The sequence below is a fragment of the Vigna angularis genome, chromosome 1 (assembly GCF_016808095.1).
Source record: "Vigna angularis cultivar LongXiaoDou No.4 chromosome 1, ASM1680809v1, whole genome shotgun sequence".
Classification (NCBI taxonomy): Eukaryota; Viridiplantae; Streptophyta; class Magnoliopsida; order Fabales; family Fabaceae; genus Vigna; species Vigna angularis.
This window is the reverse complement of record NC_068970.1, coordinates 5,541,383-5,563,266: the sequence shown is the minus strand read 5'-3', so window position 1 is coordinate 5,563,266 and position 21,884 is coordinate 5,541,383. Positions and strand designations below refer to the sequence as shown.

General features: G+C 35.7%; 2 protein-coding genes and 1 long non-coding RNA gene across 4 annotated transcripts; 1 reads left to right on the top strand and 2 right to left on the bottom strand.

Moving 5' to 3' along the window:
- Nucleotides 1-5,310: 5,310 nt before the first annotated feature.
- LOC108322696 (uncharacterized) lies at nucleotides 5,311-9,963 on the bottom strand. Of its 2 annotated transcripts, none has more exons than XM_017554870.2 (8): nucleotides 9,596-9,963; nucleotides 8,866-8,951; nucleotides 8,644-8,711; nucleotides 7,258-7,350; nucleotides 6,953-7,120; nucleotides 6,771-6,875; nucleotides 6,207-6,306; nucleotides 5,311-5,648 (listed from the first exon to the last, which is right to left on the bottom strand). In XM_017554870.2, exons 2-8 carry the CDS (start codon nucleotides 8,947-8,949, stop codon nucleotides 5,472-5,474), a joined length of 795 nt encoding a protein of 264 aa, XP_017410359.1. In that variant the 5' UTR covers nucleotides 8,950-8,951; nucleotides 9,596-9,963; the 3' UTR covers nucleotides 5,311-5,471. The 2 variants fall into 2 exon arrangements, with proteins under 2 accessions (XP_017410359.1, XP_017410358.1); XM_017554869.2 differs by having other exon boundaries at nucleotides 6,953-7,068; nucleotides 7,278-7,350; nucleotides 9,596-9,960.
- A 183-nt stretch (nucleotides 9,964-10,146) lies between these two features.
- Nucleotides 10,147-19,308, top strand: LOC108322722 (uncharacterized). The gene is made up of 3 exons (XM_017554926.2): nucleotides 10,147-10,671; nucleotides 10,775-12,016; nucleotides 18,678-19,308. Exons 1-3 carry the CDS (start codon nucleotides 10,190-10,192, stop codon nucleotides 19,282-19,284), a joined length of 2,331 nt encoding a protein of 776 aa, XP_017410415.2. The 5' UTR covers nucleotides 10,147-10,189; the 3' UTR covers nucleotides 19,285-19,308.
- Nucleotides 19,309-19,462: 154 nt separating this feature from the next.
- Nucleotides 19,463-20,393, bottom strand: LOC108322723 (uncharacterized). Its single transcript, XR_001831618.2, has 3 exons — nucleotides 20,251-20,393; nucleotides 19,937-20,089; nucleotides 19,463-19,775 (listed from the first exon to the last, which is right to left on the bottom strand). It is a non-coding gene; the product is annotated as an uncharacterized LOC108322723 (long non-coding RNA).
- Nucleotides 20,394-21,884: the final 1,491 nt, after the last annotated feature.

Here is a 21,884-nt window from a genome sequence, read left to right as displayed (position 1 = left end):
TTGATTTTGTATATAGAACTAACTCTTTTGTTGTAAATAGATTTTCACTTTTATTTAGGCTAATTTGTGGCTTTAGCCTAGTTGTGTCTAAGTGTATGCAGGGAGATGTTCACATAAGGAGGACTGCAGCCTCCAAAGCATCATGTAGACCCTAAGGGTGAAGGAACTATAGGACACAAGGAGACAACTAGCTTGAGCATCACAAACTGCCCCAAATTCTCCCTTTCTTGTGTATGCTCCAAGTACTAAGTGAAAGTAGAAGAAGAAAGGGAGAAACAAAAGAGAAAGACTAGTCACCACCACCATTTGATGAGTATTTAAAGATGTCAAGGTAGTGGAAGGGTTACAATGAAGATTCTTATGCTATGAGAGTTGATTTGGTGACTAGAACGTGATTCAAGAAGAGTTGGTGAAAGGAGCACACCAACAACAACATTTGCACTTCATTGAGTAAATCGTCAAGCTAATGACGTTAAACAAGCGCTTTTGGGAGGCAACCCAATTTTCTTACCCTTTTTACTTATGTTTGTGTCATTTTTGTGTCATTTGCATTATTGGTTTATGTTATGTATGTTGTGTTTGGTTGCATTTTCGTGATTTTTGAGTTGTAATGTTGTTTTTGTGGTTTGTATAAGTGTATTATGTTAGTTTTAGCTTGTTTTGTGTGTAAGTGCATTGAATGAAGGTGTAGAAAAAAAAAATCATAGGGTGAGTGGCCAATCTCGCAAGAATCTGCATTATTTTCGCCTAGGCTAAACTTTCTCGCTTGGGCGAGATATGCAGAGAACTGGAAAATAAGTTTTGCTGATATTTTCGCTTAGGCTAAAGAAGATTCGCTTAGGCGAGAACTGAATTTGAAATTAAGGTGCTCACTGGAATAGTTTCGCTTAAGCTAAAACTAAATCGCCTGGGCGAGATTTAGGCTAAAAATTGGGGTACCCACTGGAACAAGTTCGCTTAAGCGAAAATATTGTAGCTTGGGCGAAAATTTCTACTGCAAATCTAGCTTAAGCGAAATAATTTTAGCTTAAGCGAAACATGTTTAGCTTAAGCGAAAAAGTTTTAGCTTAAGCTAAAATCTGATTTGGTGCCCCCAATACTGGTTCTACACATTTGTTTTTGTTGATTGATTTTGAGTTTTCTCTTGCTTTGCACTCTTTCACACACTTCTTTTGATGTGTTTTTAAACCTTTTTGTGTTGTTGTACCTTTGGGAAGCTTAATTTTAAGACTTCCCTCTATGTTCATGTACTTTTGTCTTTGTTTGTTTTGACTTTCATTGTTTTGTTTCTTTGCTTTCTTTTGCACATTTCTTTTAGTATGTTTCTGGACCTTTCTCTTCAATTGTTGACTATGAGATACTAATTTTACTTTGAGCTTTCTTGTTACAGGATAAGATCTTCCTTAGGAATTAAAGAGTTCAAAACCACCATTGGTCAACCTTTGAGGCATGCCTGAGCTGAGAAACATATGACTTGAAGATTTTGCTGCTCGTGCAGCATGGCCTGGGGGCCAGGCCCCTACTGATGGGGGAGGTGGAGCAGTTGCGGAGTATAAGCTACTGGAGGAGGAAGATGTTACATATGAAAAGTGAAGCTAGTGTTCTACACTGTTGGAGCTGCAAAGAGTCCATTTTGATCGGTTTTTCAGTTTTAATTTCTAGTTCTTATTTACTTTCAGTTTTTGTGTTTTTGATTTCTTTTTTACTTGCCTAGTGGATAGTTCTTTTGCAATTGGTTTGGTGATTCGAGTGAATCATATGTTATGCTTGAATTGAATACAAATCTTTTGTGCTTGCTCTTTATCTATGAAAATTTCTTTGAAAATTTAATTGAGATTATGTGGTTAAGTTTGTTGAATAGAGGTTGTGGTTGCTTGTATATGTTTAGATGGATGCTTGGTTTTAATTGTGATCAATATTCTTGGCATGATGTTTATCAAACTTTGGAACCCTGAGTAAACCTGTGAGATGTTGTGCCTAGAGTTTATTGTTGAGTGCTATCACTTTGAAATCACAGTTGATTTTGCCTAAGTTTCTCTATTTAAACTATTTGCTTGCTTGTTACAAATGATCAAGGCCATCTTGTTCTTCAACCTCTTCTACATTTTTAAGCCTAAAAGCCAATGCAAAACACTTGAACCTTGAAGAAAAACTTTCTCACCCTTGGAACCTTAAGCTTATTGAAAAATCCCTAACCTCCTTACCTTGAGTTGAGATGAACATATATGTTAGGATGAGGATAATGGTTTAAGTTTGGGGGAGTTTTTGAAATAAGGAAGCATTGAGAAAATAACAAAATGAGTCAAAAAGAAAGAAAAAAAAAAGAAGAAAGAAGAAGAAGAGAAAGAAAAATGAATTCATTGAAAAAGAATTGGGAAATAAGTTGAGAAGTGGTTTATCCAATTGTGAAGCAAAGAGAGAGACTAATGCTATATCATGAAGTAAATTGTTTTATCTCTTAGCTCAAGGTGCTTTGTTGTCCAGAAAAACTAATTTTTCTTCTTAGCCCAACCACATTACAAGCCTTAAAAAGTCCTTGTGATACTAACTTGCTTGTGAATGTGTTTGATATTGCGAAACGAACGGCAAATTTAATTTGTATAACATTGTGATAGTTGAGAGTTAGACACACATCCTTATACACCATTGTGCTTGAGTGAAACACTTTCCTTGGTGAAGGATGGTTCCATGCATTCAATGAAAACATTTTGCCATGTTTATTGATCTATCAATTACATCTATCTTGTGATTTTAAATTGTGAGCACCATGATTGAAGTTTAGCTTGCTAAGGCCATTTTATCTCTTGAATGTAATTTCTAAGTTGAGCAAGCATGATTGATTTTGTTTATTTGATTGAAACTATGCTTGAGTTGCTAGACTGTCGTGATTGAATCGTTTACTACGTGAAGTACTTTTGCTTGAGGACAAGCAAAGTTGTAAGTTTGGGGGAGTTTGATAATGCTAATTCTTACCATTATCTAAGCATCATTTTAGTAGCAAAATCAACTCTTCTTTAGCTTATTACTTGCTTAAATCCTCTCTTTTATTTAGTTTTAGTATTTATCTATATTTTGGTCTACATTACGTAAATAATACTCTAATCCCTTGTTTTTTGATCTATTTCGATGTTAGGAAGATCCTGCATTACATTGAAGAGCCTCGGTGATCCAGGAAGTCATTGTTGAAAAAGTCATTTTCGCTTAAGCGAGAATAATTTAGCTTAAGCGAGAATGACTATCTTCTCCAACAAGTTCATTTTCGCTTAAGCGAGAATAATTTAGTTTAAGCGAGAATTCGGGCAGTATATATACTCACGAGGCAGAAAGAAAAAAGGGTCTTTGTTTCTTTGGAGGTGCGATTTCACGTCTGGAGCTCATGGAGGGCGCGAGGAGCTTGTGGGAACATCTCCTCCTCTTCCTTTAGGTCTCCTTCTTCTTCCATCTTCCATGTTTGTAAGCTTTAGGGTTCTCCATGGAAATGGAGAACCAGATTCATCTTGTTAGGGTTAGATGTAGCCTATGAACTCTTGTGTAATGAATGATTGTTTCGTATTTATAAATGCCTTTTCTATTTATTACTAGTATTCTTGTTTCCGATCTTAAAGCTTGCATGTAATGGGGACGTTCATGACTTGATTTTGGGGTTTCATTGAGCCAGGGATGGGATATGAAATCTTGAACTGAAACAAGAGTCCTTGTGGGTCATTGAGCCAGGGATGGGATATGATTCACATGTTGTCTTAGATCCTAGTTCTTAATGCGAGTTTGCTTGTTAGATTGTCCAAGGGATTGGAGTTTGATAAGGAAAACCTAGGCTCTTTCACCTAAGGGATTAGGGCTAGAGTGTTTTAGTGGATTGACTTTAGTAAATTGATAGAGAGGAGATGAAATTGGTTATACACAAGAGTGCATTGGTGAAAACTAACCTTAACAATGTCATTTCATACCATTTCTAGTCTTTTCCATTTCCAAGTGCCTTCAATACCAAAGTCCAACCTTGTAATTACTTGTGAATTTATCTTTTTGCACATATTCTTAAATGATGAGTTGTTCTTGAGTCTAGATGAGTTGTTAATCGCACAATTTTCTAGTATTACGAGTCTCTTGGGAAAACGATACCTGGTCTTACCACGGTTTATTACTTGAACGATTTGGTGCACTTGCCAAAGAGTTTAACAACGGCCACTATTAGGTTTGGTCTTAGTGAAACCAATGCTTCTGTAGTTGCCAATGCACTGCTGGCTTGGATGAAAAGGGAGACTCAAAGAGGGAACAGTGGTTAGCCACCTCATACAAAAATTTAACGCCGTTTAATTTTAAGAACTAATTATAATAGTTTCAAAACTAAAATGACTAAAAACCATCAAAGTTTCGAGTAGGAATTAAAACAAAAATCGTGTGATACTTAAGGGACGAAAAACATATTTAACCCAAAAAAAAGAGATAAATATTTTTTTTCACAAAAGTATTATATAAAATTGAAAATATCCATTGCCAAAATTTTGACATTTAAAAATATTTGCTTTAGTTCCTATTTTTCAGTTGAATCAAAATTTATCCTACATAACAAATAGTACTTCAACTCAGCATCCAATGCAGCAATAAAAAACAGTAACAGACGTCTAACCAATTCAAGAACAAAGATGTTGATAAAGGTCAAACATGTGTTGTTTTCTTTATTTTTAATCAAAGGTCAAACATGTGTTGTTTTCTTTATTTTTAATCAAATAATTTTAGAAAATAACTTGGTGATTAAATAAAAAAAACTGCTTTAACTTTCATATTCCTTCATTTTTTTCAAAAGGTTCCATGGTCTTCAACCTTCATTCCTATATCCTCAAGGTTCAATTTTCACCTTCGTCCAGAAAACAAAAGCTCCATTACCATATACATCCCATCATCACCCAACTCACTACATCTCATCACCATCTTCCAACCTTCATCACATTTCATCATCTTTTTCACCACTTTTCTTCCAAAAATATTCCAGCACAGCACATGACTAAACCCTCAATCCCTTCAAATACCTACACATTTCTAATTTTATATTATAGAACTAAAAACATATTTATTTCTAAAAAAAAACAAAAGAATAAAAGAAATTATAAAGCTGGGTAATTTCAGACTATATAATTATAGGAGATTCAATCACTAGATGACTGAAAATGATGCAAAATTTTAATACAAGAGTAATTGTGTTTCATTATTCACTAAAACTCTATGAACAACTCTAATCTTGACATTGAGTATTCCAAGGACACAACAAACTAAGAAATGAAAAAAAAAATTCAACAGAAAAGAAACCTCATGAAAATAGGGTAAAAGCTCATTTAAAACACTTCCTTAGAAAAAATTGTTTGGTTATGTCAACATTTTCAAAATTCATTATCAGTGAATGAAATATAACAATTTACATTATAGGAAAAGTTATATTGGAAGTTATTTGTTTCACTCAGTGAAACAGAAGTGCACTATGTTACACGTATTAGAAGAATAACCATGACAAATACGCATGTCATCACAAACATCACAAGCCATGTTAGACAAGAAGTCTTGGAACTCTCTGAATAGATTGCCGTTGCTCGCACATTGGCCCGACCGGTGCTTGCCAAACTATGCTCAATGGCCTTCTCAGTAGAATCAAGTATCTGCAAGCCAGCACAATCAATTTATTAGGTTCACGCCTCGCCATTTCAACAAGGTTGAGTAATGACTATTGAATCAACATAACATGTAGAAGTAATATTACAGCACTGCTATAGCCATACTCTGCAGTACAAAAATAAATCTAAGCCGAACTTTCAAGAAGATGAAAACTAGACTAATGTAATAATGTAACCACCATACATAGAATATTCAATCGTGAATTGGATTGGCTTTCATTTCATATATATTCAAATCAGGAGGATCGAAAACACCAGGGATCTATATTGTAACTCACTCCTATCAAGATCACCTTTCAGAAAAGATACATTTCAATTGTAAAACAATAAGATAAAACTTTATTGAATATAAAAGAAGATTTTCTTCTAATAAACTTTGTCCTGGATGACATTAGTCAGTATCACCACGGCCACAAAGTGAGGTATTAACAAAAAATCCCCTTCCTTCACTCTCACCATGCTATAATATGATACATTTAGTGAGCATCACCATCTTGCACAACCATTTAGCGGTGGGATTGAATAAAAATATAAGAATCGAACCTTTTCAGTATTTTGCAGGCTCTGGCTCATCATGAGACTACTCTCTTTGAGTTGTTTTGCCAACACCACCATCTCATCAGTCAAATCTTCTTGAAGCATTCTAGAGTATAAAAGTGGACAATAAAACAATGGAGTGAAAACAAAAGGAAATGCACAATAAATGCAAAGTATATAAACAGTGAACTTAAAATATAAAAGGAATTGATCTAATATATTTGCATAAATAATTTTAAAGCAATTGTCTAAGGTATGATAATTATAGTCACTCAGAAACATGCCAAGGACCCGTCAATGATGACCAGATAAACTCCCAAATATAAATGACCTTAGTAATCCCCCATATAAAGGCAGTAGTATGTGGTAACAGTTAACCAGTTACCAATGATGTAACAATTGACATGAATATATCAGTGCTTGACCTGAAGAAAAATATACTTTGCTGTTGTGGACAAGTCAAATTAATGAACACAAGGATTGCAAGTTTAGGATTCTTCACCAAAGCAGTACAGAGTCCATTGACCCACCGCTACATAAACTTTAAATAACAACTCAAGTAAACTGTACCTGTGCTTTTCAATGTGTGCGTGTGCACTAGCATCCAGTTTGACAGGTGATGTATTGTCAGTCTCAGCAAGGTCGTGTACTTTATCTTCTGTGTATGATGTGGGTCTGTCCATTGAAACAGATGAGCAACAGTAAAACAGTCTACAAAATATGTATAGTAAGAAAGCCAAACTATAGCTTACACAGGTCTTCTTCTCAACCCAGACGAAAGGGGTATCTGCTTTTTTTCCTCAATTTCAGAAGAGTTTTCTTCAACAAAACTCCTCTCAAAAGCCTTCTCGGATACTTGTTGGTCAGTCTGGGTTAAGAAAACTGTGGTTAAATGATTGCACCTATTTGGCCAAAAAAAACTAAAACACAGATAAGGAAAAACCAAAAAGGAACAAATTTTCACCAGATCCAGTAAAAAAAATTAAATCCATAAACCTTAACTTTTTAGTCATTTGGCTTAAAGACTTTTTCACACTTTAACATCTCTCAAGGATACATTAATTCACAAATACATACCACGTGGTTAACTAATTTGGAAGCAATGGCTTCAACCTTCTCTGAGTACTCAATCAACGTAGCCTTTGAAATCCTGCATTAGCAGAGCAGAGCGAATACACACACAAATGAATGCACATGCATAACAAGTAGGGGGAATATAATAGCTTTAATTTATTTATAAGTTACAAAAATGAAGATAACGGACTATCTAGGGAAGGAAAAGGAATCAACTAAGTTAGTTTTTAAAGAAATATAATATAATCTTTTCTGTGTGTATATTGTACTGAGTGAGTTTTTGGCTAATTCAGTCCAGCCAACTGGCATGTGACAATCGCTGTAACTGTCCATAACTGTTTTGATTCCTTGTAGGGTAACCAGTAAGTTCAGTCCAGGCAGCTGGTATGTGATAAGTTGGCTATAACGGTTTATGTTCCATAAAGAGCAAGCTACTTGTAGCTATATAATCTTTGTTGTAACAAAATTCTAAATGATATGAGAAATAAAACTTTCTTGCTTCAATTCTCGTCTTCTATCTTTTCACAGTAAAATCTAACAATTTATACAAATCGTAGATTTTATCAAAGGCTTACTTAGAAGGTCAAGAAGTATATAGCTTACGTTCAACATGAGTAATATCTTAGAGAGAACTCATTGTCAATCATAAAATAACTCCATTCTTTTATTGCATAGTCTGCTGGACCTATATTTATCCTTTAAATATAAGGATAAATTATTGTGGTAGTCTCCTTTTAGTTAAGTATGTTATTGGACTGAGCTTATACCAATTGCTCAATACCAGCAGATAATTATTGTGGTAGTCTCCCATTAGTTAAGTATGTTATTGGACTGAGCTTATACCAATTGCTCAATACTAGCTCTTGACCTAGAATATTTTCTGAATAAAAGTCTTAAATTATTATTTTACATTACAACATCACTCTTCTCCTCTTTTTTTTTTCATTTAATTCCCTAAAATTTTAATAAGTAATAGTTTCTAGCATTCAGCTGTTTAAACCCAAACAATGCCCATTAGATAGAAAAACCTACTGTACTAATAGTTGCATATCTTGATTAAAAAATTGGGGTGGCCATATGATGTTCAGATTGTGTTTAGGGTAAACTATATCTAATTTCTTCTTTTACATTTTTCTATTCCACGAAACTTTTAAACTTGGGCAGCCACCTTCCCGCACCCCATTCCATACCCTGTGAAGACCCACCTCCGCCACTTACAGCTTATTAAAATTAAGGGTAAGATTTCCAAGAATAAAAACTACCCCATGATTGTGTTGTCATTTAGAAACAAAAACTGATGTTATGTCGTTTCACTTATAATTCCATGACATCTATGTGTATTAAATGGTAAATAAAGAGACACCAATACCTTGGTAAGCCCTCTGGTGTCTTTTCTTCACCCAATTGCTCCAATTGTTCACGTAAAGTAGCAACATACTGTAGAATGTCAGAATCAACAAAGGATTAACTATGTCTTCTAAAGTTAACAAATGACTAAATAAAACATATAGGTCAAGAAAATTAGAAAAATATTATTAACATAATGTTTTTAACTCTAAAATTAATAATACAAAAAAATCTTCAGACTTACATGCACCAGTTTTGCCTGGTTTTGCTGTTGAGGAGCAGCTGCAAGCAACCTCCTTAAGTTTACTTCTGTTTTACTGATTCCCATATCTATAGTGTTCAGAAGTTATATAAATGATCTATAAATTAAACATCATTAAGCAAACAAACAAAGGCGATTATGTATCACTCTGAAAACAATTATCGCTTATCGGTAAAGCCTATCCGGTCAAGTTACCCAAATTAAACTCAACCAGAAGTCCTAAATATCAACGAAACCATTTCAACAAGTTTAAAGTTGAGAAATAAACTTTGCTTCCAAACATGGGCATACCGGTGCATCTTTTTGCAGCAGTAAACTATACTTTTACATAATACAGATTAAATAAATCAATTAATGCCAATTTCTAGTGATATATACACTGTAATTAAAATTAAAACTAGAACGTTCCATTGAACAAAGACCAAAGCTTCTATTAGATTAAGAGTGAAACAAAAAGGAAAAGTACAAAGAAGGAAGAAATATAATTGTCCATCGGTAAAATAATCAAACCCACGATTTACAAGCTCAGCATCGTGGGTGGTTATATAACATGATCTAAGACTTATCTGCATATCCCTAAAGAGAACTACAGCAACCAATGATTTGACTGAATTAAAAGGGAAAATAAAACCTAGTTTATATCTCATGACAACCAACATGCTTTCGCAGTAGATCACATTGAAGTTGAAAGAGCAAAAGGTAGACAACTTACCCTATGGACGATGAAGTTCTATCGCATATCCTACTCTTGATTTTTGATCACTTTACACGCGTACCCTAGAATCTATTTTGGTCACCGTTCAACTCCCCCGCGCGTGACTCTAGTGCCAACGTTCGACTCCCATAAGCTTCTCCAAATGTCTGTTCGAAGCGAGAAAGAACAAACTTCAGTCGCGATTTGGAATTTGGGCAATGTGGTGGTTTTCAGTTGTTAGGGCTTTGGAAAAATTGGAGAATTCTGGAAATATATTCGGAGTTTGAATAAGGAGTTTCAGAGTTTGATTAAGTAAAGGAAGTTAAGAACGTTAAGGGTCCGTGAATTTTTCTTTTCACCATGATTCAGAATGATATTACCTAACACCCGAACCCAGATAAGTAGTAAATCTTATTACTTTTTAATTAAGTGATTCTTTTATGATTTCTTATTTCAAAAGTATTTGTATTTATTTATTTTATTACTTTATTTATTTATAAAATTCAAATTTGCAAATATGTTTGAAAAAAATAATAGAAAAAACATGAAAAATGCTTATTAAAAAAAATGAAAGTAAAAAGTAACAAACGGTTCTGTCCGTCGGCGAGAAGAATGGAGAAGAAGAAGAATCATAGAATTAAGAGAAAAAGGAACGAAAAACCCTCGGCGCGTGAACTTCACCGTCCTCGTTCCTCGGATGCCAATGCCATTTTCGCTCAGTTACTCGCATCACTCTGCAGCAGACCCAACTCTGTTATCTTCATCAACAAATGCTTATTCAAACTTCGCCGTTCGGTTCTCATCTCGCAGACCTCGCTGACGTCCACTTTGGCGTTGCTCCCAACCCTACTCCGCTCCACGCGGGTGGAAATCGTGTGCCTCGCTGCAGACATTATCGGCGCCGCCTCGCTCGTTTCCTTCGACGCCAACGAGGAAATCGCTTCTGATTCTGAAACCGTCAAGGGACTAATCTCGCTGTTGCACAGTCGCAAGAGGAAGGTTTTGTTATCTGCCTGCAATGCCATTTTAGACTTTTCCACTACCACCTGCGCCCGACGACAATTGCTCAATTTTTCTGCGTTGAACAAATTGATGTAAGCATTTACGCCGTGTGTCGTTTTACTTTTTTTTTTTCTTTCAAGTTTATTAAATTAAGCATGTGATGGGTGACTGAACAATTGAATTGACATTACTTAGGTTTGTGTTTCTTCAGATTTTCGATGGTTTGGAATGCGTCTGTTTATGGTCTGACGGTGATGGAAGTTTTTGCTCTCTTAAGATTGGGATTAAGGAAGATAAACTGTCACTGGTTTTTCTCACTGCAACTGTTGTTCTTATCAATGCCTGTGAAGCTGAGCAGCTACAGGGTATCCCACAAAGTCTTTCTGGAGCATTTCTGGTAATTTTGAAACAGATAAGGGTGAGAGTGAGTGATCAAGAGGTGATCAAAGGTGCTGGGAAGTGGAATGAAGAAGGGCATCTTTGTAAGAGTAGCATTACAGTTAGTAATCTTGCAGAATGCATCTTTAGGCTCTCCATTAATGCTTCTCAACTTACTGGCCTTTTGTCTTTTGAAGTGGTTCAAAGAGGTCTTTTTGGTGCGAGTGATACTAGTTTTAAAGATTTTATATCAAATTACTGGGAGGTTTCCCCTTTTCTGCTGGCGAGGACCATGAGGGATCCAGACATGCATGATATGTTTGGTGCATTTGTTCAGTCTTTGAGCTGGAAAGGGAGCGTTCCTTCTCTTCTTTCCTCAATTCTTCAAAGATTAGTGGCTTGTTTTCCTATTGCCTCAGATGAACAAAACATACTTAATTTTCTGGATGAGGCAAAAGGTAAACTTGGCTGTCCTATAGTCTACCAGCAGGATATACGTGTTGTCAAAACAGAGAGGCAATCAACAAAAGAAATGCATTACTTTCGGGACTTTAACTCAAGCTGCGTTAAGGAACCTCAGTACTTTACTTTTCATGAGATCTTAAAATGTGGGCAAGCATATAACGAGGGGTATACTGTTGCTCTGCGTGGTCTGGAGTTTCGATATCAGAGCATTTCGGCTATTGCAGATACTTTGGCACTTATGTTTGGTCAACCTTCAGTTGGTGCTAACTTGTACTTAACCCCCCCTAATTCCCAGGGTTTGGCTTGTCACTTTGATGACCACTGTGTATTTGTATGCCAGATTTTTGGTTCCAAGCAGTGGACTGTATACTCTCCACCCAGTCAGCTGTTACCTCGCTTGTATGATAATTTACTTGGTTCTGTTGTTGACTATACAAAAGCTGGTAGACGAGAGTTCATTCTCAGGGAAGGTGATATATTATACATTCCCAGAGGTTTTCCGCACAAAGCATGTACAGAATCTGGTGTTGGTGATGGTTCTCCTGGGTTCTCATTGCACCTTACCCTTAGTATTGAGGTTGAACCTCCTTTTGAGTAAGTAAAAGTTAACTTCAACTAACCTTTTATTGTTTCAAATACATTAACTTTTTTATAAAGCTTCCTTTGTTCATTTGCTGCTACAACTTTATTAATTTTATTATGGCCTTCTATATATTATTTCATTTTATCCTTTGCTTTTTCTGTTCCTTTTGTCTTTTTTATTTAACATTGTGGTTATAAATTCTGTTATTTGTTGTTTCCTTCATGTAATGAAATTGACAATATTTAACTAGCTGATGGTCATATGTCATGTGGTAAAGTAAAGGTAATTACTTATTGATTAATAGGGGATATCTACCAATGAGAATCACACGAGTTTCTGATATTTTGAGTGGTCTGGTCAACTCCTTGCAACTTTCTAATTCTTAGAAAGTCCCTCAACAATATCCCATTAACAGATTTGCAGCTTGACAGAAAACTACCCTTAATTGGGCATCAAGCTATCTCCTAAAATACACTTGCTTAATCACAAGGCTGCTATCAATACTCTCCCAAGGTTTTTACCTGGTCCTCAAGGGGAAATGAGGGAAAGCTGTTCTGGATGGCTACAAATTGTTCGCATGAATCCTCACAGGAAGGAAGAACCTCGCGGTGAAGAGGAACTTCTGTTGCACATTGATCTCCATACCTAATAGCTAACACATCTTCTGGTTGGGGTTTTAACTCCAATTCCTCAATCAGTACTGGTGGTAGAGTGGCCCAAATGTTCATGCAATGCGTTCTCTCAAATTTAGAAAGAATAATATATTTCTTTTGTATTTCAATAATGAGGCCATTAGTCCTATTAATTAATACTAGTTGTAAATATAAAGAGCTAATTCTAGGGAAACAAATCCCGGTAATTATGTGGTTGTCTTTAAATACATTATCCTTGCTTTAATAGCAAGATGCAACTCTAATGAAGAATAAAATTACAGAAAGGATAAAATAAAAAACCTTCCTAAAATACATAATGAGCAACATGGTTTTGACACTTCCCCTTAAACTGGTGAGTAAGTGTTCTTTGATCCCAGCTTGGATATAATTCTTTTAAAGTGAATGCAATTTGGTCCTTTGGTGAGTATGTCTACAAGTTGATTTTGAGTGGACACATGGGATGCTAATCAAGCCACTGTCTAGCTTTTCCTTGATAAAATGTTTGTCCACCTCAATATGTTTAATTTTATCATGTCGCACTGGTTTGTGAGCTATACTACTCGTAGATTTATTATTGCAATATGATTTTTAGTGAACACATGGGATGCTAATCAAGCCACTGTCTAGCTTTTCATTGATAAAATGTTTGTCCACCTCAATATATTTAATTCTATCATGTTGCACCAGGTTGTGAGTTATACAACTCGCAGATTTATTCTCACAATATGACCTCATTGGTTCATCCCACTTCTTTCAATATAATCTTCAGTCATAGAAGTTCACATATTCTTTGGGCCATAACTTGAAATTCTGTTTCAGCACTTGATCTCACTACTACATTTTGTTTTTTTCTCCTCTAAGTCACTGGGTTTCCACCAAGAAAGGTGCAATATCTAGCAGTTGATCTTGTATCCACAACTAACCCTGCATAATCTGCATCTATATATGCTTGAAGAATTGCACTATTGTTTCATTTAAATAAAACCCGTCTTCTTGGAGTCCTTTTTAAATACTGAATAATTCTAAGAGTTGCTTGTAAATGAGTCTCCTTTTGTTGGTGCGTGAATTGGCTTACTAGACTCAGAAAAGGCAATGTCTGGCCTAGTGAATGAAAATTTCCTCAAAAATGGGCTCAACACGTCGTGCACAAAGGATTAAAAGGTAGGTGCCTTCTTAAGGCCAAATTTGGTGGTATCGTAATTTAAGGCCGAACTTGGAAAAAATGGTTTCCCCTACTAATTCATCATGTAACAAATCTATCACCAGTGTAGGGGGGGTTTATCAGGAATAGTCATAGTATTAAGACTATTTGCAATCAATACAAAATTACCAACTTCCATCCTTCTTTTGTACCAAAATGATAGGACTTGAGAATGCTCAGTCTAATGATTCCTGCATGCAACATCTGACTGACTAGTTTCTCAGTTTCAGTTTTCTCATAGTGTGGATACCTGTATGGTCTCAGGTTTAGAATTGAAGCTCCTTCCTTCAAGGTAATGGCATGATTTTGTCTTGAAGGAGACAGCCATTGAGGCTCCTCAAAAACCTCTGCAAACTCCTGCAACAACTGCTACACAGTCTCTGGACATGGCTCCTATGGTTGCTTTTTTTGATTCGGCCATAGAAACAATTCATTAAACACCTGTGTTGTAACTCCATCATTTTTACCATTGCTTGAACTGAAACAGAAGCCTCTAGAGAGATGGATCCCCTCTAAGCACCACTTCTTTATGAGCTCATTGAAGTTGGCTTTGATCTCTGGCAATTCCTCTAACCGTTCCAACCTGAACACTATCTGTTAGGTACCTGGGTTTGAGACCTAACTTTTCTCTCAACACCCACTCACGCCAAAGCAAATAAACAAGAGAAAACAAAGGAAATGTGTATAATCCCTGTAATTGTATATATTCACTGTAAAACGAAAACAATAACAACTCGGGAGCCTAATCCCCCTCAACAAGGTCCGAGACCTGTTTACAAAACATAAGAAATGTCTACCTCTCAATAGAGTCACAGAAGGTTTATTTATACTCTCTCGCTCCCCCTAGCAACCTAACAAACTTTCCCGCCCTTTTTATTCATCCTCTACCGTTCGGTATTATCAACCTTATACCGTTCGGCCCTTCACTCCATCCCCCCTTGCATCTACCGAACGGTATTAGTATAGACACCGTTCGGTGCTTCACTCCTTCCTCCCTTGTAGCCACCGTTCGGTTTATACTTCCCTACTCCCTCTTTGGCTACCGCTCGGCATCTACTTCCCTCCTCCTTCCAGTTACTGTTCGGTACTTCCCTCCTTCCTTCTGGCTACTGCTCGGCCTCTGCTTCCATCCTTCCTTCCAGCTACCGTTCAGTAGTTCCCTCCTTCCTTCCGGCTACGTTCGGTATTCCTTCTTTATTCCTCCGCTCATATATTTTTAACTTCCTAACACTATCACTCCATGTAAGTCAAACAAATAAAAGTTTTGCTGAATCTCTAGTCCTTGTAATTGAAGCTTCATTTCAGAGCACATCCCCTTCTCCTCTCCTTATAGCCATCTCCTAACGTAACCCAATAATAGAGGTTTTTAAATAGGGACCCTCATGTTTTTCACTAGGGTTTGTGAGATAAAATATTGAGTGGCACCACTGTCTATAAGGACAGTTACTTGTTGGTTACCAAGATTTCCTCATAATTTAAGAGCCTTTTAGGGTGTGAGGCCAGCCATATTTGAAGGTCCAGCCAGCTGCACATGTCCACTTGTGTATCCATTGTTTCTTCTATGATGTCAATTTTTTCATCATTTTTTAAATATTCCATTCCCTTCTCCATCACTTCAAACCACTGCTTGTCCAGGTGTTGTTCCTCATCATGATGTTGCTGCATCTCCATTTTTAATTCAAGTTCTTTGTTTGACACCATGATGAGTCCACCAATTTCTGAGCAAGAAAACTCCAAGAATCTGCCACAACTAACACCTGCAATTCCCAGATCAACTGTTTTATATACCAATTGATAGAATTCTTGACAAAGAGAGAAGGAAATCTAATTCTTTATTGATTAGTGGGGAATATCTCTCTTAGAATGGCGCAAGTTCTAGATATTTTGAGAGGTTTGCTCTGCTCCTTACAACTTTCTAATTCTCAAGAACCCTCCGAAGTATCCCATTGAACCCTTTTATTGTAACAGATTTATGGTTTATAACAAAAAACTACCCTTAAATGGACCCATCCAGTTGTGGCCCAACTACTTTCTCCTAAAATACACTTGTTTAATCAGAGCTCTGCTATCATAATGTTAAATCTATACCTGCCCCTTTCTCTTGTATTCCACTAAAGGAATGCAGTTGTGGTAGGGAAAAACATATTTGAGTAAAAAAAGGAAGATATATCATTTTACACGTCTCATATAGCATAGCATTTGCACAACTATGCCATAATTGCATGATGTCACGTGCATTATTTGTATGTAAAACAAAACTTTAAAGCATATATTTCCAATAACAAATAAGCTATAGGTACACACACAGTTATACTTATCTATTGGTTAAATCCCAGCTTCTCAGGATGTAGAGTGCAAGTACGCAAAATCAAGCTGTATAGAACGTTGATTAGGTATACTCCATTTTATTTCGTGATGACTGATGCATCCATTTAAATGTGAGAACTTCAAATACAAAAGGCAAATAACTCACAAGTCACAAATATAAGCATAGAATCTGAAATCTGAATCAAAAAAGAATTCCTTATGCAAAAATTATGGATAAAACCCAAGAGAATAATTTAGCAGAAACATTTTCTGTTGAACATATTTATAGGCCCTTTTTCTAATAAGTTAGATGGTCTACATCTAGATATTCAAGCACTTATGTGCATCCACCAGAGGAAGGAGGCCTATGCCAGGAATTAGCGGTTGGATCAAGTGGCCTGTGACCAATGGGTATCTCCCATTAGCAGTGAATTGAAAACAAACACATGGTGAATGACTGACAGTAAAAATGAGGATGATGTATGTTTCCAAGGATTATGAATCTGGTTGATAGCTTGAATTTGTTTTCAAAGTACTACTTTTCAAAATAGAAAATCATGAAAAAGAATTACTGCAAAAATAGGATAGGGGAAACATAGAGGTAATCCTTCCAAAGTTATTGCTGCATCTTAGATATTTCTTTTATACCTGCCGCAATTTCCTCCATATGGTGTGATTTTATATTTTCTCTTTTTCTCTGGCCACTTCAATAGTTCATTGTATTTACTGTCAGAGAGTTGTTACTAGAATTGAGCTTAGTTCAGTTTATTATGTTGTAACAAACTCCTGTATCACCATTCTCTAGTCCAGTAGGTTTGGTGCTAGGAAGAAAATGGCTCACATGCAATCTCCCATGCCCATGGATGAATGTCATATTTGTACCGTCAAATATAACGTGTCTGTTCTGTTGATATACAGATGCTGTTAATTGATGTTTTTAATGCTTATAGTGATCAAATTATATGATACAACATATGATTTCAGTAATACTTGATAATATCATTGTCGATTCTTTATCTTTTTTCAATGGGAAATTAGAAGTTTCGTTCTGAAAAAGAAAAACATTATCTACATCAACAATTATACATTTAACAGTCCTGGTCCACTTTCGTTGGCAAACATGCTTGTTTTAAAAAATTCTGAATCAATAAGCCGTTATAATAGTGGTCAGATCTTGATGCTATCATTCCTGTCCAGTCAAATCTGGTCCATCTTTGACTAAATGGAACCAGTAGGCCATTCCGTCCGATAACAATGGCGATAAGCATGGGCCTACATCCATGGGGAGGGGCCAGCTATTTCCCCATAAATTAATTATTTTTCTAGTTTTATTTAAATATGCAATAAAGAGATTACTGATATTAAATATTTATACTATTTGTGTTTTTAAGTAAGTGTTGCTGTTTTGCTCCTGACCTTAAGTTCCATCGGTTAGTTATCAAATTCTACAGGAGCACAGGACAACCTATTGAATATTGATTGAACCACTAACACTTATAGAGTTTGGTCTGTTGTAACATCACAAAATATTGCTTGCAGCAACATCATCTAACACCTCTTGTTCCTTAGCAATTAATTCTCATGATTTCCATTGATGTTAAGTATTATGAATGCATTTATTTTCTTTATTAGTTATTTTTTGTTCCTTCAAGTTGAAGATGTATATTGCTCTATATTGACTGATTAAAAATTGTGATAGATGTTGTTTCTGAAGCAGAAGACTGAAGCAATGCATGTGGAATGACCCACACTAAAATCAATTATTAAAATTAGACAAGTCTGCAGGACATATGGGCAGGCTTTTAGACACATGTCTTTGGAAAGCTGGTTCATGGACCATTTTTTCTAGTATTTTATGTAATAATGATGCCTGTGTGAATTATTACTCTATTGATAAGGATGAGTATTCAATTTTTCAACCTTTCATCTTCTGGTTGGTCTGTCCTCTATACCACATGAAGATTGAAAGTGGGATTTACTATGTTTGGTTAATATGAGATATGTTATAACTTGATTTCTTTTCTTTGGGAAGATCATTTAATCATTAGGTCTTCCTATTTATTCATGATTATTTTCCTAATTTATTTAAAATTTCCTTTTCCTTTGATTGTGCGTGATTGCTGGATTTTAGGTTATATTTGTGCCCCATATTGATTACTTGAAAATGATTGAAGAGACTATAAGCACTGTGGATGACAATCCGGTGCAGTTCTCAAAGAACTGCAATGATCTAAACCCTTATTTTAACGTTCAATTCTGTGATTAAAAAGAATAAGAAACTTGGTTTGATAAATATTGAGTTGAAGGAGAGCTTACTATCAATCATATTAGAAATCTTGCAGATTTTTGTCCATGGCTCTGTGCACTCTGTTACTGATGCAAACGGCATCACATTACAAATGAAAGATTTCTCTTGCTACTTTAGGGTTCAAAATATTGTAGCCATGAAGCTTGTTATCTTTGATGGTCTAAATATCTTAGTTAACTCGTTGTGTTTTTGTCATGAAACAGGTGGGGAGGAGTAGCTCATTTTGCACTTCACCACTGGAGTGAAAACCAGAAAAGACTGTTTTATGATGGCTCAAATATTTTGTCTCAAAAACTTGTTCTAGTGTCTGTGAATCTATTACATGTTGCCATTGGGATCATTAGCAATTTGGATCCTTGCTTTAGGAAAGCATGCTTGACTGCTGCAGTTTCCTTGTCGCCAGTTGTTTATGAAAGTCTTTTTCAGAGTCAGAGGAACACTTTTTTCTACTTAATTGATAAAATCTGTACTGAATCTAGATTCATGGAAGTCATAAGCAGCATAGAGGTTGCTGTTCACAAAAATGAAGATCCATTCCAGCAAATCCGATGGCTTTGGGTTTTTTGTATGGAAAAAGAAACCAACAGTGAATACAACACCAATAAATCTTTCACGAGTGAAGATATACTTTCTTTGTGTGCCCAACACAAGGATAAATTAGAAGCTCTTTTTCTGAATGTGAAGTCAAGGTTTTGTAGTGAGGTGATATTTGAAGAAGTTGTAACTAGTCACAGGATGCTGCTCCAGAAATATAGAAGTACCAGAAAGCAATATATTAATGGAATGATTTCACTTCATGATAAATTATAAAACTACTGTTTTATTTGTGTTTAACTTTACTGCTTCTGCGTAGAATGTATGAGATCATTTTCATCTGGTGGAATGGCTGATCTGATATCAAAATGCAATAGTGTCTAAGCAGTTACTGTAGGCTGTGGCTTACAAGTTTTGTGCAATGTATTGGGCAAACTACACAAGCAATATAATAATGCATCATGTAATCAGCTTAAGTATGTATGTAAACAAAACTTTTTTTTTTCTCTCGCACACAACGCATTTCATTTATATATTGATGATAAGAACCAGAATACATATATGAATAAAATCTCTTGTGATGCAAAACTAAAGTTGCAAGACTATGGTTTGGGATGTTTAGGAGTTGGATGGGTTGTTACTCCGTGGTAATCTATATGATAGACAAGATCATGGGGACCATAACTGTTGCCGATATAATCTGGTATCGTGGAATCTTTGTTTACTGAGGTACTTTCCGTTGCCTTATCAACTCCCTGCATTTTATACTGCCAAGTACCAGGAATGAGTTGAAACAATGAGAAAACAAATGCAAGAGCATATTTTTATGAGTAGTAGTAGAAGGAAAAGGGATAAAACTTGTAGAGGGAAGCTTGGTTTATGCCCTTTAGGAATGTGTCCTGTAGATTTAGTTAGAGGAATAACGTACCTGTGTTTTGTGATCGTGGAGTGGGGCTGGCATGCTCAACTTGCGTGTTGTGGTAGCATCTAGAGAGTAGCCTGTGTGTTGGGAGAGGGAATATAAAGAGAATACGAGAAGGCAGCATAGAAGGAAGATTGAAGAACTCATTATGTAATCAATCTGAAAATTGAAAATAAGGAAGATTGGTCACTTGAAACATTTTATATAGAAGAGCATGGAAGTGCATGTATTGTCAGAAGAAGGAAGTGATGGGGGGAGAGAGAAGGAGAAAGTGTATGCAATTATTGATCTGGGAGATGAGGAAACATGTTTAAACCTACGTGCCCACGGTTCTAGTGCTTATGTTGGACTACTCTTATTCTCTCTCTCTCTCTCTCATGACATTAAAATAGTGAAAGAGGCCTATTCTCTCCTTTTGCAATTTGAATTTTTTGACAAAGGGAAGTTCTCCTCCTTAGTGAAGAAAGAAGAGATGTTTAGTTCACGTGTATGTCTCATGCCAAATGAAACCACACTGTAACATCATCAACTCATGTTTTGTCCTCAACAATAAAGACTGGTTGTGATATGTCATCCTTTGGCTGCTATCTTTCTATGATATCTTACCCTTTCTCAATATCTTGCAGATTTTGTAGGCATCCCAAGGCACTTGTTGGTTGCAGTAATTTAGTCAAGGCCTACTCAATCAACTCTGAATCTCCTATCATTTCGTCTCCTTCTTGTTGTACATTGGACCAACCTCTTTGTTGCAACATGACTGTCTTCGTTTTTTTGGGTTTATCGCTTCAGGGTATATACTCCACCATTTCAACTAACCTCTACATTTTTCACTTCCACTTAGTCTCATGTCACTTGCAACAAACTCATGTACAAACTTCTCCCTCCATTTCCTTCAAACTAATCACTTCTTCTTTCTCCTTTTAAATTACAAATAACCAGTACGTCTTTTTTTATCGACAATGATTGCTTTACCAAGGCTGTGTTTGAACTTAGCTTCATTTCATTTTCAAGAGGATCGAGTGCTTCATTTCATTTTCAAGAGGATCGAGTGCTTCATTTCCTTTTCAGGAAGATGAGTGTCTGGTGTCCAACATGTCAATTCTAACCTTTCTGACTAATTATAGAAACGAATACTTTGCTTTGGTCATTCGTTTAGTTTCATCAAAACAAATGTAAGTCCAAGAACCAAATTAACCCAAGAGTTCAAGCAAATGAATGTACTTTGTCTTTAAGAAAATGTTCACACATTATCAATTTAAGTATATCATGTATGTAAAGATTGACACAAAAGTTTATGACTAGGTATATCCATCCCCAGAGGGATATATGTAATCCACAACCAGTGGAACGTAAGCTTTGGAAGGCAACGTTATAAGTGAAAATTGAAACTTGGAGACATGAGTTGTACAATTTGGGTCTACACCACATGGACCAGATTAAGAGTCTGTTACCTAACATGGACTGAGTACCAAAACATCACCTACTTTTATAACACCATTAGTGTATCATTTGGCAGAAATATTATAGTTATAGCATCTTCAACATTCCTGTGCTGGGACTATTAGCAAGGAGTTAAAGTGTTAAAATCATTGAAATGTTGTCAGCTTTTATTCACTAGAATATGGCATGTACCATGGCTTTGTCAATTAGGTTTTCGAAATTTTTGCCTAATGATATAGGCCATCAATTTGAAACTAACTGTAGCATGAAATACTTAATTTATGTTCTCTTTAATCTTTAAACTATAAATATCTAATGTCTTAACACACTTAGTATGAAAAACTCCTTCAGGTGGTAATTTTTGTTATCATGGTGCTCAGGAGAATCTACATCATGTTTACAACTTCTTGATCTTTAATATTTGAATGATCCATTTTTATGTTATCAGTACTTTCAATGAAAATTTTGAAATAAAGTTATAAGATTAGCAATAAATTTTAGGAAATAATGAAGC